Source organism: Neofelis nebulosa, chromosome 10, assembly GCF_028018385.1.
Source record: "Neofelis nebulosa isolate mNeoNeb1 chromosome 10, mNeoNeb1.pri, whole genome shotgun sequence".
Classification (NCBI taxonomy): domain Eukaryota; kingdom Metazoa; phylum Chordata; class Mammalia; order Carnivora; family Felidae; genus Neofelis; species Neofelis nebulosa.
Window position 1 is genome coordinate 110,991,995 of NC_080791.1, and position 15,956 is coordinate 111,007,950.

The window sequence follows — 15,956 nt, forward strand, 5'->3', positions numbered from 1 at the left end:
CTTGTTAAGGATGGGTATAATGATAGAATCAGTAGGAGTTGGAAGATTGTGAAGTTAAGAGATCACTAAGGGGAGCTGTGTGAGGCCATTTAATTAAAATATGTCCGATGGCCTCAGTGTCTCAGTGCGTCATAGCCCAGCAGAGAGACTGACATCCACTTTGACAGCCCTGAGTCATCAAGGAAGACTTAAGTAATTTTTGATGAACATAACCACCTACGGTGGATTGATTGCTTTCTTCCCCAATCAGATTGCTTAAAGTTGTGGATAATCAAGGTTTTATTGTAGGGTGAAATTGTTCTCTGGCACTGTTAAATTGAACCATTTAATTTGGTAGAAGCCCCATCTCGATTCTTTGTTAAGGTTGCGGGCAGTGTGGTCTCCTTGAAGGGGTGTTGTCATATTTCTTATTTATAAAGGAATGTTTAGGAATATTAATTGTGACTTTGGGAGACTTCTTTAAAGGTGTTCCTTCAAAGGGTTGTAGACTTCAAAAGTGTCCAGTAAAACTTGCTGTTATCAGCGGTTTTTAAAACATGTTCTTTGTCTTTGGTAATTGAAACATTTCTCGTGTGAGCAGTTCTGTATAAAGACAGCCTTCGTTGCAGTTCAGACAGCACTCAGCTGCTTTGCATGGTGCTGTCAGTAACCTGGGCTGTGACTCCGTGTAAATGTTCTGTGTGTCTACGTGAAGGGGCATATACAAGCAGGGCAGAATTCACGTACAGCCCTTTTGGGTCAGACACCTCTGACGTCCGGACTTTACACCTGGGTGGAAGGGAAGGTTATCCTGGGCCCACCTGTCACTAATAGCAGCTTAGTTCTCTTTGGCCAAAAGCGGTGAGACTTCTAGAGCCTTGTTGATGTCGCTCATATCCCGTGTTGAATTAGCCCCACTCTGTAATTTTGTTGTCTGTTGTCCGTGAGAACTTTCGGGCTGATGTCTCAAGACCTCTTCAGTTCCTTGATCCCACGTGCCCAGGACTTAAATACCACCTCCCTTCAGTTTTAAGTCCTTTCAGTGGGGAATTTTGCTCTGTAGTCATTTTAGGGATCTGTAGGTTCCCGGTTCCTAAGGGTGCCTGTGCATTCTAGGCCACCAGCGAGACTTCCTGCGGCCTCTGGGCTCTCCGTGTTTGTGCCCAGAAAGCTTCAGGTTATATCCTAGGAGGGTTGGGGACCATGTTCCAGGGCACATTATCATAAACCCAGCTTGGTAAACGCAGTGGGTCTTGCCCTTGGGAAAATGTCCTGCAGAAAGAGTGCTCACTTGCCCATGTAACGCAGTACAAGGTCTAAGTGGAGGCATATCAGACACGTTCATTCCTAAAATAGGCAGTTGACTGATAATAGATGGCTTATTCCCTGTCCGCTCCCCCAAATCGATAGATTAGAGACGCTGTCTTGGTGCCTTGACTTAGTTGGTTTTACCATGGCTCAGATGTCTCCCTGGGAATCATTTTAGGTGTTTCCTAGGACTTCAGCCCATCTGCAGTTCACACCAAGTGCTCGGGTTAAAATATTGTTGTATTGCCCTGGCCTGTTCTTATTTTCCTAGTCACGGCGAGGATTCGTTGATTAGCACACCAAACGCTTCCCTGTGCCGCTGGCTGTGGGCTGAGGTCCTGCTCACTCCTGTAGGAAAAGCTGTGCCAGCCCCGAGCTCCTCCCGCTCCTGGGCGGCTTTCTGACTACGCTGTCTCTGAGGTCTGTGAAGTACTTTAATCTTTTGGCCCATCACACCGAAGTATATGCACAGTAGACTCGTCGATTGCTTCTGTGTTTATGTTGGGAGTTTTGTTATGAATGAAATTTGGTGTGTTACTTACATCCAGAGACCTCTCCGTGGGTCTGTTGGTAAGAACTGGTCAAGTCTTGGTAAAGTTAGGTAACGTAGGAGGTGTCGACACGGACTCTGGAAGGTTGCATTTGCTTCGTTCTCTGCCTCCTATGTGTGGGGGAGAAGGTGTTGTCTCGAGTATTGGCGTGTCCTTCCCGCCACTCATGAGCTCGCTCGGGGAGGTTGTGCAGAATAAGGCACACGTGTGCCCGTGCGTTGGCCCAGAGGCCCAGCAGCGTGGGGCGGAACCGCCGTGTGTCTCACCCGCCCCGGGGCATGGGGGTGCCGGGGGGTCCCCAGCAGGGCCCCAGGGTAGCAAGGGGGGAGATCTTGTCTGTGATTTCCACACGTCACCTGGGTTAACATGCCAGCCGTGCCCATGATCCTCCTTAGCATTTAGCAAGCTGACCGGCCAAGGCGCCAAAAACACTTGGCTTTTTCCTGTAGCAACAGTTAACGAAACTAAAATTTTACTATGAAAGAAGGGAACAACATCTCAAAAGCTTTTTTCCGCTGAAGCGTCAAGACTATATTTAGAACACTTCTGGCTTGGTCAGAGTGTTCGTGCGTACTTGTTACTTTTTAAAAAGTTATGACTGTGTTCCCCGTACATTCTCATAATGTGTTGGTATTCGTTAATTTAATAAACATTCGAGCGGCTACTGTGTGCCATGCACCGAGGCTCTTGTCGTAAACCCGACTGGCAAAGATCCCTGCCTGGGTGGAAACGGGTAAACTCCAGGGCAGGGAGCCAGGGGTTTGTCTGGGGCAGGTGTGCAGACCTCACCGAGAGGTACCTTTGTGCAGAGGCGTGAGGGGGGCAGAGCTCGTGCGGAAGCTGGCCCGGCATCCGGAGGGAGAGAGCGGGCATGAGGTCCAAGGCCAGCTCTCCTGCTTTAGTCCACTCGGACCCTGGTTATATCTTAGTGAGACGAGAAGCTGTTCGGTATGGCATCTCAAGGTGACGTAGCTTAACGTACATTGTAAAAGAGCGTTACGGCTCTCGGGTTGAGAACAGACTGCGGTGGGGCAGGTGGCGGCAGGGAGACCCGTCAGCCCCCAGGTACGGCGTTGACCGGGGCGAGAGGCGGAGGCAGCTTGCGCCAGAGAGAGCTGATCGGCCTGGTGAGAAGCGACGGTCTCGTAGGTTGTGTTTTGACAGTGGGCTGAGTAGATACGTGTGAGAGAGAAGAAACCAGAAGGCCGAGATTTGAGCTGAGGAATGAGGGGGCGACGAGTGGCATCTGCTGAGATGGAGACACCTCGGAGGGGGCGTGCCGGGGGCTCGGGGCAGGGGCTCAGGTGGCGGCATCTTAGCTGTGTGATGGACTAGGTGGGATTCCAGGCAGCGGGTCCCCTCCCCGCCGGGGCTGGGGTGCGTTCAGCCATCTTTGTAGCCCATTTTATCGGTAACAGTTTCAGGCCAGCTAGGCTGTGGGTAGAATCAGAATCACCACCTCTTTCCGTACATAAACACAAAGGTGTGCGTGCATCGTGTTGTTAATAACTTGGCAAAACTTCTTTCTGGAGAAAAGATTACCTCCCGGGATTGCTTTGAGGAGACAAGTGACAGAGGGTACGGAAAAGGGGTCACTACTGCGTCCGGCACGTGGTAGTTGCTCAACAGAAACGGATTTCTTGCTCGCCTTTCGTCAACGAACCGATGCGTTTTGTAGCGAAAGGTAACACTGTGAATGAGGAAACGTTCAATCCTGCTTGAACTCGGACGAGACCCGCCAGGGGTGGCCAGGTCTTTTTTTGTTTTCTCTTGTCTAGTTGACCTGGCTTGCTCTTTGGCTCGTCTTCTAATCCTGCACCCTACCCTGGGGGGCGCCCCCTAAAACATAATAGGATTCTCGCACTAGCTTGCCGCCCAGCAGCCCGGGTCTCCTCTGGACCCGCCACAGTGGCCGGGCCTCCCGTGCCGCCGGCTGCCGTGACCGAGCGGGATCCCGCCTCCCCCCCCTCCCGCGTTCGGGCCCCATCTGCACGACTTTCCCACCGACTCGCGGGAGCTGCGATGGACCCCGGCACACTCCCTTCGTTGGTCACAGATCCTGCCTTTGACCTCATCCGGCCAGTTTCAGATTCCGAGTGTGCACACCCACCTCTCCCTCAGGGAGAAGGGGGCGGGGGATTCATGGGACACGCGGGGCAATTCGCTTGGCTCAGCATCGTTGCCAGAGATGGTCAAAGAGAAAAGAGATTGATTTTATTCGAGCGGTGATGTGTTCCGTTTCATAAGCCATACCACACGCAGACCTGTGGGAGTCTCCTTCGGGTTTCTTGGTCCAGTGTTGGGACATCGCAGAACAAACCAGGCCACTTTGTGTAGCTCCGTTCAGGCCCTTAGACACAGTGTCAAGGGTTAGCAGGTCGCGGCCGCTCACGTCTTCCCCCGATGACCGTGCCCTCTGCCGGTTACGCTTCTGTGGCAAGTGCAGGGTGAGTAACTCAGGAAACACAGTGTACGTTACCCTCAGAAGTACAGTGCTCGTTTTAGGATTTTGCAGACTGTTCATATTTATTACTGGCTATGCAGCAGTCACTGTTACTCGTGCTTAGTCACTTGTGTATTTTCATTTCTAATTGTTAATACGTCCCCTCGATGCCGTGTGTCATTTATGAATGAATAAAAATCACCATGAATTGGTGAGCAGTTCATGTTCGTGTTTTGTTTAATTTGAGTTGGTTAAGTTTTCAGGGCAGGGACTATGTTTTAAGGGACAGAAGATTTGGGGTCTTTTCATAAGCAGGGTGTTCTAGTGGTTCAAAGTCCACTCTAGGGCTTACGGACAATGTTCTTCTCAGAGTGGACAGGGGACGCGAGAAGTAAAAGTGCTCCTATCTAAACCTGACCTTCCCGGGGGCCCGTGAGTAACCCCTGGGCGTGGTATTTTCACTCTCTGAGCTTGGCACATACGAGTTATTTTTATACCTCACCTGAGCCGTTCCTTCCACCTGCCCTTTGTAAACATTTAATTGGAGATGATTATTAAAATCACTTAAATGGAGTAACTCCCCTCTTCCCTGGTTTCTGGCGATACTAGGAAGGAGAGCGAGAACACAAGTGGGCAGCAGAAGGGCAGGTGACCTGACCATCTGGTTGAGTGAAAGGGGCTTTTGGATGATTGGGGTGGATTTTATAACTTAACTGTTAACTTATTTTTGTGCTTGCTGTTGTTACACATTGAGGGAAAAACTAAATGTGATTTTTCCATAAAAATGCTGATACGAATGTCCAAAACTTTTCTCTGTTAAATAGTGTTTTACATTTTTATGCATATAGGTTACAACCTGCCATATTCATTCATCCAGTGATGATGAAATTGACTTTAAAGAAACGGGTTTCTCACAGGATTCTTCTTTGCAGCAAGTGAGTCATGCCTAAAGCTTTGCTTTTTGTTTTTATTTTAAATGCTTAATCTAGTTGCCACCTATGAGTCCCCTTTGGAGGCAGATTATGCACTAGGATATGATTTGGGGTTACTTACTAGTTAGGCAAAAGCATTAAAGATCGGAAGTTTCAGGTATGTGAGAGGAAGGTTTGTACTGATTATGTTTCCAGAGAATGTTTCACCCCTGGTCACGACAAAGCGGAATTGGGTGAATTTTCAGACTTGAGCAAACCGAATGGTTCAGCGAGTGCCTCAGACATACGTGTTACGCAGACCTGTGCACCGGCTGTGTGGTTGCTTAAAAGATCCCGTAGTAGCGACCTGTGGGTGAGAATCACACTCTTCGTGTGTCCTTACGGTCTTTTCTAGTGAAAGTTTCAGTTGCAGCAATTCCTTGCCGCCCCACCCTCCTGTCCCCAATACTGTCCATTTATCAGCTGCTTCTGCCCTTTGTGGGGGAGGAAACGGGGTCTAAAAGCGACATGCCCGGATCTCTCCCTCGCCCAGCGGTGGTTCTTGGAGAGGCGGCCGGTGGTCTCGCTACCTTGACTGGATACCAGGCGCGTACCCGACGTGGGAGCTAACGGCACGAGCCCCTCTTTCGAGGCACCAGCTCCTCAGACGGACAGATGGTGCCGGGACCCCATCTTGGCACCGAGTTGCTTTGGTGTCGGGGGGGGGGGGCGGGGGGAGGTTGACATGGCCCCCTTCCTACCCGGCACTGAATGTTCGCCTGGCTTCTTTTTTCTTAGCCTTTAAGCCTCATCTTTTCCCAGGGCCGGGATGAGGCTGCTTGTGGCTCTGCCGACCCCGTGTTTGGGCCTCCCAGTAGGCTGTCCTGCTGTGGTCGGGGCGGTTACGAAGTCAGGTTCGCATTCACCTTTGCAGGACAGGTCTGGAGTGGGTTTTCAGCGCTAGGCTGGCTCCTCCGTTGATTCTTAATGCTCCTGCCCTTCGGAAGCCAGCCTCCCGGGGTTAGGGGCAGGGGCGGCCGGCCCACAGGGGGTGCTGTTGAGCAGCAGGGGCCTTCTTGTGGAGACCGCAGCCCCTCGCTGCCACCCTCGTGCCTTGCCGGTGCGCCCAGGGTGCCCACCTGGCCCCCTGTGAGCCCTGGTCTTCCTTGACCCCCGAGTTCTCCGGCCTGGCGGTAGCCTCTCTGCCCCTACGGAAGCATCTGGAGAGTCCTGAAACCGGCCACTCAGCAGCGAAGCTCTGTGGTACAAAGTGTAGATTACCAAGGTGCTTCCGAACCTGTTGGGGAGCCGCTTTAAGAGAGAGAATGCCCTCGACCTATGTGTACATAAGCCGATGCCCTCGGAACTTGAGGCGGCTGATTTAATCTCAGGGGGTGCTTATCACCGTTAGGTATCTGGAAGGTGGGTCCCCTTCTCGTGACATCTGATTCCATGGCTGTTCTGGGGAGGACGTTTTCTGACGTCTTTTTGGTCTGACTGACTGCTGATGTGCACATGAGGCAATCCCAGACACAAAACCGCCTTCCTGACAAAGCTCTCCACGGGCTCCCGTTCCTGTGGCTTTTATCCACTTCACGGAACCCTCTAAAAGTAGGAAAAATAATTCTTCTCTGGCGGACAAGCTTCTAGCAAACACTTCTTTGCATGCTTGAGTGACAAATCAGCTGGATCATTTTGAAAGTAAGAAATATGTTCCAGACTATTTTTTTTTTAATTTGAGACGACCAGTATAGATTAATTTAAGAATTTTATGCGGGTCTCCATGATAGCATATTAGTTTATATATATTAGTTTCAGTTTCTCATTCACATTTAAAGTGAGGTTTCATGTTGATATAAAGTCCCGAGTATAGAGAGCTTAGGGCAGGCCATTTAAGAAGGCCCCTTGACCGTGTCACTCACCTGTGGGCCATGTCTGGCTCAGGGGATGCTTCACAGGAAGTTTTGTGAATTCACAGCGTCTTGTGGATGCCGGCAGTCTGGCTGTGCCTCCTGGCCCTTCTGATTTCCTAGCCTCTAGTGTTTGACTCGAAGTCCCTCCGAATCTGACAGAGGTGTGGAGTGTGAGGAGGTCCTCTCCCTGCTGTGTCTGGAGACCTGGGGCTGAGGGCCGCAGACGGGCTCCGGAGACCTGGCGGGCGCCTCCCGCTCCCAGGCCCGTGCAGGGCGGCGGTGGGGAGAGGAGGCAAGGCAGGGACTTCCTGTCACTCCAGCGGCGCCTCCAAAGAGATCTGCTTAATAAAGCGGTCGACTCCCTTCTCAGTGACTTGAACGGTCCCCGGCTTTGGCCGGGATGACAGTTCTAGGCAGTGTGGGGTTTGTGTTTTGTTCTTTTGTTTTTTAATTATTAAGTTCTCAGTAATGACACAGCCGTACGGTGCTTCCCAGACTTGGGTGACTTTAAGTAGAATACAGTAAGTTTTCACTTAGGTGGGTTTAGTGCACATTAGTAGCTTTATTAGTAAAAACCGTGTCTGAAACTTGGAAGTTCTTTGCGAATTTGCATCTTCATAGAAGCTGTAATAGACTCAGAACTAATGAGGACCAGGGAGGTTTGTTTCCTTTTTCCCCTAAGTTACCGCATAGAGGTTACTTGTGTCCGTCAGTGGCTATATGTGTCTCCCTAGGAACACGAACGAATAGACAGGGAGACAGACAGACGACGCGTATATGGGTGGACACACGTATATCTGTGTGTACCTATGCATGTGTGTTCACATACATACACTTGTAATACATTCAGTGTCTGCGTGCTGTCTGTGAAGCATTTAAAGGAACACTTTTCGGTTTTAGGAACCCCAAACTTCATAGTCCAAAGTCCAAAGGCACAAAAAAGTTAAAGGGAGAAAAAAGAAACAGACCAACTGGGGAGGGACCTTCTCCCTTGTGTGGCCAAGTCTGTAATCTGTAAATAAACTCAGAGCCCGGCTTCTGCCGCCTGCTTGGAAGAATGACTTCATGATTCTTTACATCTTTGAAAGCACCACACGTCCCATTTTACCTTCGAAAACACGAGGGCGCGATTCAGCAGAACCCGTTTCTTTCTTTTGGGTTTAACGGGTGTGAGGGCTGCGTGTCGCATTTTCCATTCACCTGTCCAAGCTCAGCCCGGCCTTCCAGAACTTGTCTCTGCCCTTCTGCGCGCACCCGCGACTCACTCAGCCCTGGCGCACCTTACCAAATGCGCCCCCGTGAGGCTGGCCACCCCCCCACCCCCCCCCCCCCCCGCCCCGTGTCACATAGTGTCACCTCCATGGGCAGGAAAGGGGACAGCATGGAAGGGCGTGAGTGAGCACGGGGGGGGGGGGGGGGGAGGGCTCTCTCAAGTTAGAGAAAAGCGAAGTTTCAGGTTCTCAGCAAACTAGATAACCGCTTTTTTCGGACCTGAGGAAAAGTTGCCTTCCAAAGCCAAATATAAGGTTTCTTTTTTAATCACCTTCGATTTGGATTATCCATGCCATAATTCCCTGCCACCCGCATGAGTGATCAGGAGGGAGCAGAAGAGGCATTTCTGCAGCAGGTGTCCGCGGGGTGGAACCTCCGGGCGCTGCTCAAAAGGAGAACCGGGGAGAATTGGGTTTCAGGCAGTGGTAGCCGCCTCCCTCCCCAGCAAGTGGCTTCTGGTGAGATGCCTGTGGTTCAGCTCCCGGCTGTCGCTCCTGCCCCGTGTGTGTGGGCCCACCTGCAGGCGAGAGCTTTCCCGTCTGTCCAGAGCAAGTCCCCAAGGCGGCACACACACTGTTCTTCGTCAGCCTCCATGCCTGGTTCGGGGTGGCGTGCGGGGTGCCACTTGCTGTCTTCGTTGTCCTTTACCCCTGCTTCAGAACATGGGACACCTTTGCCGCTTTCTCTTGTTCTGCTGGGCCTCCTTGTTGTTTTAAATCAGAAGCTCAGCATTCTTGTGAAGTCCATTTTAACCTTCCCCCGTTGACCACCTAAGAAAACCCAAGTGAGCCTGGTGCTCTCTAGAATGTAGGAGACAGAATGGGCTCCTCTGCGGATCTTGCGGTTGTAGCTTTTCAGACCGGTGTCGGGTCAGTGTTAAGACTTTATCCTCTCTCTAAGGTAGGTAGGATAGAAGCTACTTTGATACTCTTCCCGGCCTCTGAGACCGAAGTCTTTTTTTTTTTTAAAGAGAACGAAGCGTCCCCGAACGTTGTGTGTTGTAGGCTGGCAGATTTGACTACTGGTCGTGTTTTCCCCTGGTGCCGTGTTACTGGGGCGGGGGGGGGGGGGGGGGGGGGGAGGGAGGGGAGGGAGAGGGGGGAGGGGGGGCGGAGGGCGGAGGGCGGGCGGTGGGTCACCACTTCCTGGATCTTAGGTTAAGGTTGGCTGTGTGCAGAGGTGATTGATACATCTTATAATCTCAGCCTGTCACGTGTCACTCGATCACCTCTTCGAACTGGACTTAGCCCAGACCTCTCCCCAAAGATAATCCGCAGCAGAGGACGGAGTGGCCATTAGCGTCTCCTGCAGCGACATGTGCACTCGAATTCCAAACATGTCCTTTTTTGGGTACATTGCGTCTGAAATTATTTGATTGTTTTTAGAAAAACACACCAGCTTCTTAAGCCCTAAGGCTATGTAAATAAGATGGTTTCTGGAACACAGGTGGGCAGATAGTGTGTAGAATGTCATTAGAATCATTGTATCACTGTCACTGGCCCTGGGGCTGCCAGGCCTTTTCTGATTATCAGATGCAACAAATGACGTCCAATTTTATTGACCAGTTTGGCTTCAACGATGAGAAGTTTGCGGATCAAGATGACATTGGCAAGTGAGTATATCTTCCTGTCCCCCCCTCTCGTGCGCTCCTGTTTCTTGTGAGACGCGGTTCTCCGGGGTTCCGGGGACTCGGGCGCGTTCACGGGTTGGGATGCGCCTGCCCCCACGAGGTGCCCCTGCGGTCCCAGCCTGTCGGGCCCTGAAGCAGCCGGGGGGGGGGGCGGGGGGGGGCCGTGGGGCTCTTTCTCACAGGGGCTTGTCGCTGTGTATACTGAGCTTTGCTCACGAGCTCTGGTTGCTGCTCTGCCCGCGCCCCCCTCCCCCACCCCGCCGACGGCTGTGCCAGGTAGCGGCCCCCAGGGTGGTGAGTCCCTGCTGTAGCTGGCGGGTGGGAGTGGACCCGGTGGCCTCCCAGCAGGGGCTCCCCACGTGTGTCCTCCCCAGCCCGCTCACCATGAGGCCGGCCGGGTGTCCCGTAAGAGCCGGGCAGGCAGAGCGCTCGTGGGGGCGCGGGAGTGGGAAGTATTGGTACCACCAAACCAGTGAGTGACAGACGTGTGGGCGATCCACGGGAATGAAAGCAAAGGGTCTGGCGTCTGGCCCGGGGAAGGGAGAGGTGTTCGTAAGTACAGTACTTACGAGGAGGGTCATAGCTCATCGAGAACAGAGGTGAGGACCAAACGGCTTCTGTCACGGGGCACTGCCTGATGATGCTCGTCAGTACCCGGCGTCCGGGTGGCTCGTTGCTGGCAGTCAGGCGCTCGTGGTTCAGTGATGCAGCCGGCAGAGCCGTCTTCTGTCCCGAGCTGCAGCCTGTGGCATGTGAGAAGCCAGAGGCCCCCGGCACGGTCCAGCTGTACCATACAGCACGCTGTGTTAGCGCAGCGGACGGGGGCTTCCCTGTAAACGGAGCAAGAGTTCGAGGCCGCCAGCTGCCCTAAGCGTCAGTTCATTTGGATGCAACATGAGTAAGGACTGCCCCCTAGTGGTTGTGTCTGTACCGCAGAAGCGCTCGCACCAGAGCCCACGGGCTCCCCACGCGGCATCTCGGCGCTTGCCCGTCTCCGCTCTCAGTAAATGTTACCTGTTGGGAATCCAGTCCCTTTAAAATGTATATTGGGTGCTTGGAGTAATGGTTGATTAGAACAGATTTTTTAAGAATTATACTGACTTTAGGGCACCTGGGTGGCTCAGGGGTTAAGGGTCCGACTCTTAATTTCAGCCCAGATGATGATTTCACAGTCCCGAGATGGAGCCCCGCCATGAGCCTGCTTATTAAGATTCCGCCCCTCTGCCCCTCCCCTGCTCACCCTCTTTCTCCAAAATAACAAGAATCTTACTTCCTCAAGAAATTATGTTTCACAGCCTATGAGTTCTTTCACCCCTACCTTCCTGCCGATCATGCCATACGTTAGGATTTGGGGGGTGTCTACTCTGTGTATGAATTTGGCCATCCCGGGAGAAAGATTAGTGTCTGAGAGCTGACAGCCCTTGGGTACTTTTTTGGGGTACCTGTTTTGACTGTTTCTTTTTTCCAAATAACCTTTTTCTTGGTTATGTAAGTATGGCCCGTGGAACCATGGTTGTTGCCGTGGATGTTAAAGATCTTTTATGGAAAGGCTTCGAGGGTGTGTTCATTCTGTCTCACAAGGCATCCACCCCTGCCTTTCCATCCTTTCTTAGTACCAAGGGAAGAGGCATCATCTAATGCAAGTAGGTTTTTGCTTTAGTTTTACCTGTGGAGATTTGAATGATAGGGTAACTATTTTAAATTCGGAAAATGTCGTAAATAACGTTTCTGTCCGCCTGTAGGCAATTAACTACTCCTGTACTTACATTTTGTTTACAGTGTTTCTTTCGATCGAGTATCAGACATCAACTTTACTCTCAATACAAATGAAAGCGTAAGTATTAAATGTTTCTTCCCCTTAGCAACACGGTATACGAGAGGTGGACAGTGGGGCCTGGGGTTTGTCCGAGCCTGTGCGTGGGTGCCGCGTGCGCTGGGACCCTCCGCGCCCCAGGACCCTTCATCTTGGGCTGGTATTCCTTCACCCAGCCGTGTCACCTGCGTGGTTCCTGTGGGGATGTGAGTTTGCAACCCTGGTTTAAGATGTGACAGGGCTGCTAAAACCGGGTCGCTTGTGATTACAGTCTAGAGTTCAGAGAGTGCATTTTGACTCGGGCCAGATGCCTTTTATTCCAGATGTATGTCACCGGGAGAGAACCTTGGGCTAGATCAGGGCCAGCTTGTCATCCCCAGGCACGGCTCAGACACCGAGTCGGCCCTGTCGGCAGATGACGCGGGATTGGTGTCATTTGAGTGGGCACGGTCCTGATTTTTATGTCGATTAACACGAGGGACCGCCGGCTTATTGGCTGATGTGATGAGGTAGAAGGTCCCGACTGGGCCGTTGCTGTTACCGTCACTGCTGCTCAGCTGGTAAAAACGGAGGAAACGCGGGTTGCTTTGTTGTCAGGGCGGATGTGGGACTGCATCGCAGGCGGGGGGCAGGGAGGCTCTTGGAGGGAACGCGGTGCTTCTCCGGGTGAGGGGAGCCCGGGAAGACCGTGTAGGCTTCTGTGGGCCAGTTTTGAATCAAGTCTTTGGAGGGGGAGCTTTCTGTGGTTCCGCAAAAGCTGCCGTTGGCTGCCGTTACATTTCGTTTTGGTGTGCGTGACAGACACTGTTTTTTAAAGGAAGTTTGCGTTGGTAACTCGTGGAGAAAATAACTTGATTCTTAAGTTTGTTTTGTCATTTTTCACTCTCTCGCTTTTATTTAGGGAAACATCGCCTTGTTTGAAGCGTGTTGTAAGGAAAGAATCCAGCAGTTTGACGATGGCGGCTCCGATGAGGAAGACATCTGGGAGGAAAAGCACATCGCGTTCGCTCCGGAATCCCAGAGACGGTCCAGGTGAGGGGTTTGTTACGGTGGCCGTGATCCTCAGGCGGAGAGTCGGGGGTGGTTGGGAGACGCACGTCGGATCCTCGGCAGATGCACGTACGTGACCTAGAGACCGGCGCTTCTGTCGTGGTCAGAAATGCCCTTGTCAGCTGACGCGAGGTGGTGCCAGTCTGCCCGTGTCCAGTGTGACAGGAGTGCGGACGAGTCAAGGTGCTGAACTTGAAAATGCAGGGAGCGTTTAGACGTAGTTCGAGAAGCGGCGTGGCGCGGCGCGGCCTCTTCTGAACGGGAGGCAGTGCCGGGGAACGTAGCGAACGGCGCTCCGGGTCGATGCCCCCTCACCACTAACGTCCGCGGAAGCGGAGTTCTGTGTGGTTGCCTCCGGAAGACTGAAGGTTTCCCCAGGGGCGGGAAAAGCTGTCTCGACAAGGTAGTCTAGCTTGGGGAGACGGGATCCTGCCAGTGGGGGCCCTTTGGGGTCAGTCCAGTTGGGTTTTTTCCCGTCTAATTTGTTTGTCGCTCCGGCACGAGAACACGGAGTTCTTGTTATCCGAGTGGCCATCGCCAATATCCTCGTAGTCGGGAGGATGGCAGCGGAACTCTCCTGTTTGTTTCATGTGTTTTTAAGAAGTAATGTGTCCGCCTGGCGGACAATTCGAAGGCAACAGAACGTACGGTGAAAAGCACAACCCCTCCCACCCCTGCCCCACTGACCGTTTCTTCCTCTTGCTGGGTAGAGTGCACCGGCATCCCTGCCCTTTCTCCGCGCGCACCGGCAGCTGTCGTGTCTCTAAGGAAGCGTACTGCTTCGGTGTATCTGTCTCCTAATCCACAGCTGTGTAAGGTCATTAAACCTAGCGGCTTTTCTCATGCCCGCTCTGTCACCGTCTGCGTGTTGCCTTGTTACTTTGTAATGACCAGGTAGCTGCAGCTCCAGGACCAGGAAGCAAAGACACAGATCTTCATGGTGCCTTTGTTTTTGTTTATTTGTTTTTGTTTTTAAGATAAAGCCCCAAACTTGTCTGTCACCATCTCACTATGAAATTCTGGGCCTCGTGTTGAGTGAATTCACTGAATGGCCGTTGCCTACTACCGTTCACCTTGTGACGGCAGACCGTCCTCACACCTTGGAGCAGTCGCACCCCAGCGGGGCACCCTCTGTAGAGAGCGTAGAGAATCGAGTGTGGCGGTGAAGGTAGCATCCTAGAGGACAGGACAGTTGATACCCAGAGGGAGCACAGGATGATGAGAAAAGGCAACTTTGTATTATTTAACAGCTCTGTTGAGGGGTAATTGACGTACAGAAACTCGTTTATTTAAATCATACAGTGTACCAAGTTTGGACATACGAATACATCCATGACACCGTCATCTCAATCAAGATCATGAACTTATCCATCACCCGCAGAAGTTTCCTCCTGCCCTTTTCTATCGCCTTCCCCCATCTGCTTTTTGTTCCTTTAGAATAATTTGTGTTTTCTAGAGTTTTGTGTAAGTCACATTGCACATTATATAATTTTATATAATTTATGTTGCTTCTTCCGCTCGGCATAACTATTGTGAGAGTCATTCATGTTGGGTGATGTGTCAACAGCTCATTCTCTTTTACGGTTGAGAAGTGTTCCATTAAATGGATGTACGACCCACCGAATGGGTGGCTGTGGTTATCCATGTACCTGATAATGGACATCTGGGTTTCTAGTTTTGGGCTATGGTTATCACTTGAGAGTAGACTGGTAAGTTATGGTTATATATCGTAAACCCTGAAGTAGCCACTAAGCAATAAAAACAGAGTTATAGTTAATAAGCCAACAAAGGAAATTAAATCATAAAAAATACCTAAAAAGAGAACAAAACAATAAAGGCAACTGAGACCCACAGAAAACTAATAACAGTGTGATAATATTAAACCTAGGCAACCGTATCAGGATTCGTTAAATGCTATTAAACATATGATCTCATAACCCTAGTTAAAATGAAGGGATTTCAGATCGGATAAAAAAATAAGGTCTAACGTATGCTGCATCTGAGAAATAAATATAAAGACACAAACAGGCTGGAAAAAAAGAGGGTCTGCATATTTTAAAGAAAAATTTTTTTTAACATTTACTCATTTTTGAGAGTGAGAGAGACAGAGCATGAGCGGGGGAGGGACAGAGGGAGAGGGAGACACAGAATCCGAAGCAGGCTCCAGGCTCTGAGCTGCCAGCACAGGGCCCGACACGGGGCTCGAACTCGCGGACTTTGAGATCATGACCTGAGCTGAAGTCGGACGCCTAACCGACTGAGCCACCCAGGCGCCCCTACATATTTAATAGTAAAGCGGATTTCAGAGGAAAAGCATAAAGAAAAGGTCATAAGGGGTCAGGTCTTCAGGAGATCGTAACGATTCTAAATGCCTACACACCTGTTAACAGAGCTTCAGAATATGTGGGGGCAGAAACTGGTGAAGCGGCAAAGAGAAGCAGACAAACTGTGGTTACCATCACACGCGTCTACACTCCTCTGTCAGTAGTTGACCACGGGCAGAAATCAGAGACACAGACCACTGTCAGCGCGGCGCCGCCGGACATGTGCAAGGCACCTCAGGCAGCAGCAGCACCAGAGGACCTACTGTCCGGTGCATGTGAGATATTTATGCCAAGAGAAATCCTCTTCAGGCCATAAAGCAAGTCTCAGCAAGTTCCTAAGATTTCAAGTCCTGCAAAGCATGTTCTCGGACTCCGGTGGAATTCAGTTAGAAGTCAGTCACAGAAAGACCTCTGGAAAATCCCTAAACACATGGGGTTAATGAGGAAATCAAAGGGGGCGTGACCAGACTGTTCTAGTGCTGTTTTTATGCACAAGCAGAGACCTCTCCAGGCCATGACCTTGGCTTCCACCTTAGGAAACAGAAAGACAGTAGACGAAATCATTGCGACTTAAAGTCATCCTCTGAGAAGCTTGAGGAGTCGGTGCCCCTCCAGACAGAGCAGTCAAGAGAAGCAGGAGATACACGGTACTACCACCAGGAACGACAGCAGTGACACCACAGCGTACTAAGGGCATGCTGTGACTGACTGTGCCGCTAAGTCTGACCCTGAGGCAGACGATCTTTAAAGACCCGGACTACC

At 51.4% G+C, this 15,956-nt stretch overlaps 1 protein-coding gene across 26 annotated transcripts in view; it reads left to right on the top strand.

Moving 5' to 3' along the window:
* PPP6R3 (protein phosphatase 6 regulatory subunit 3) overlaps nucleotides 1–15,956 on the top strand; it is a 138,830-nt gene that overhangs the window by 108,265 nt on the left and 14,609 nt on the right. For 10 of the 26 annotated variants that reach the window (XM_058689907.1, XM_058689908.1, XM_058689900.1 and 7 more), the window contains 4 exons: nucleotides 5,130–5,216; nucleotides 9,892–9,989; nucleotides 11,787–11,841; nucleotides 12,722–12,852. In XM_058689907.1, the coding sequence (XP_058545890.1) occupies nucleotides 5,130–5,216; nucleotides 9,892–9,989; nucleotides 11,787–11,841; nucleotides 12,722–12,852 (371 nt within the window). The remainder of the gene's footprint in view (nucleotides 1–5,129; nucleotides 5,217–9,891; nucleotides 9,990–11,786; nucleotides 11,842–12,721; nucleotides 12,853–15,956) is intronic. The other 16 variants (XM_058689909.1, XM_058689911.1, XM_058689904.1 and 13 more) reach the window with 5 other exon arrangements.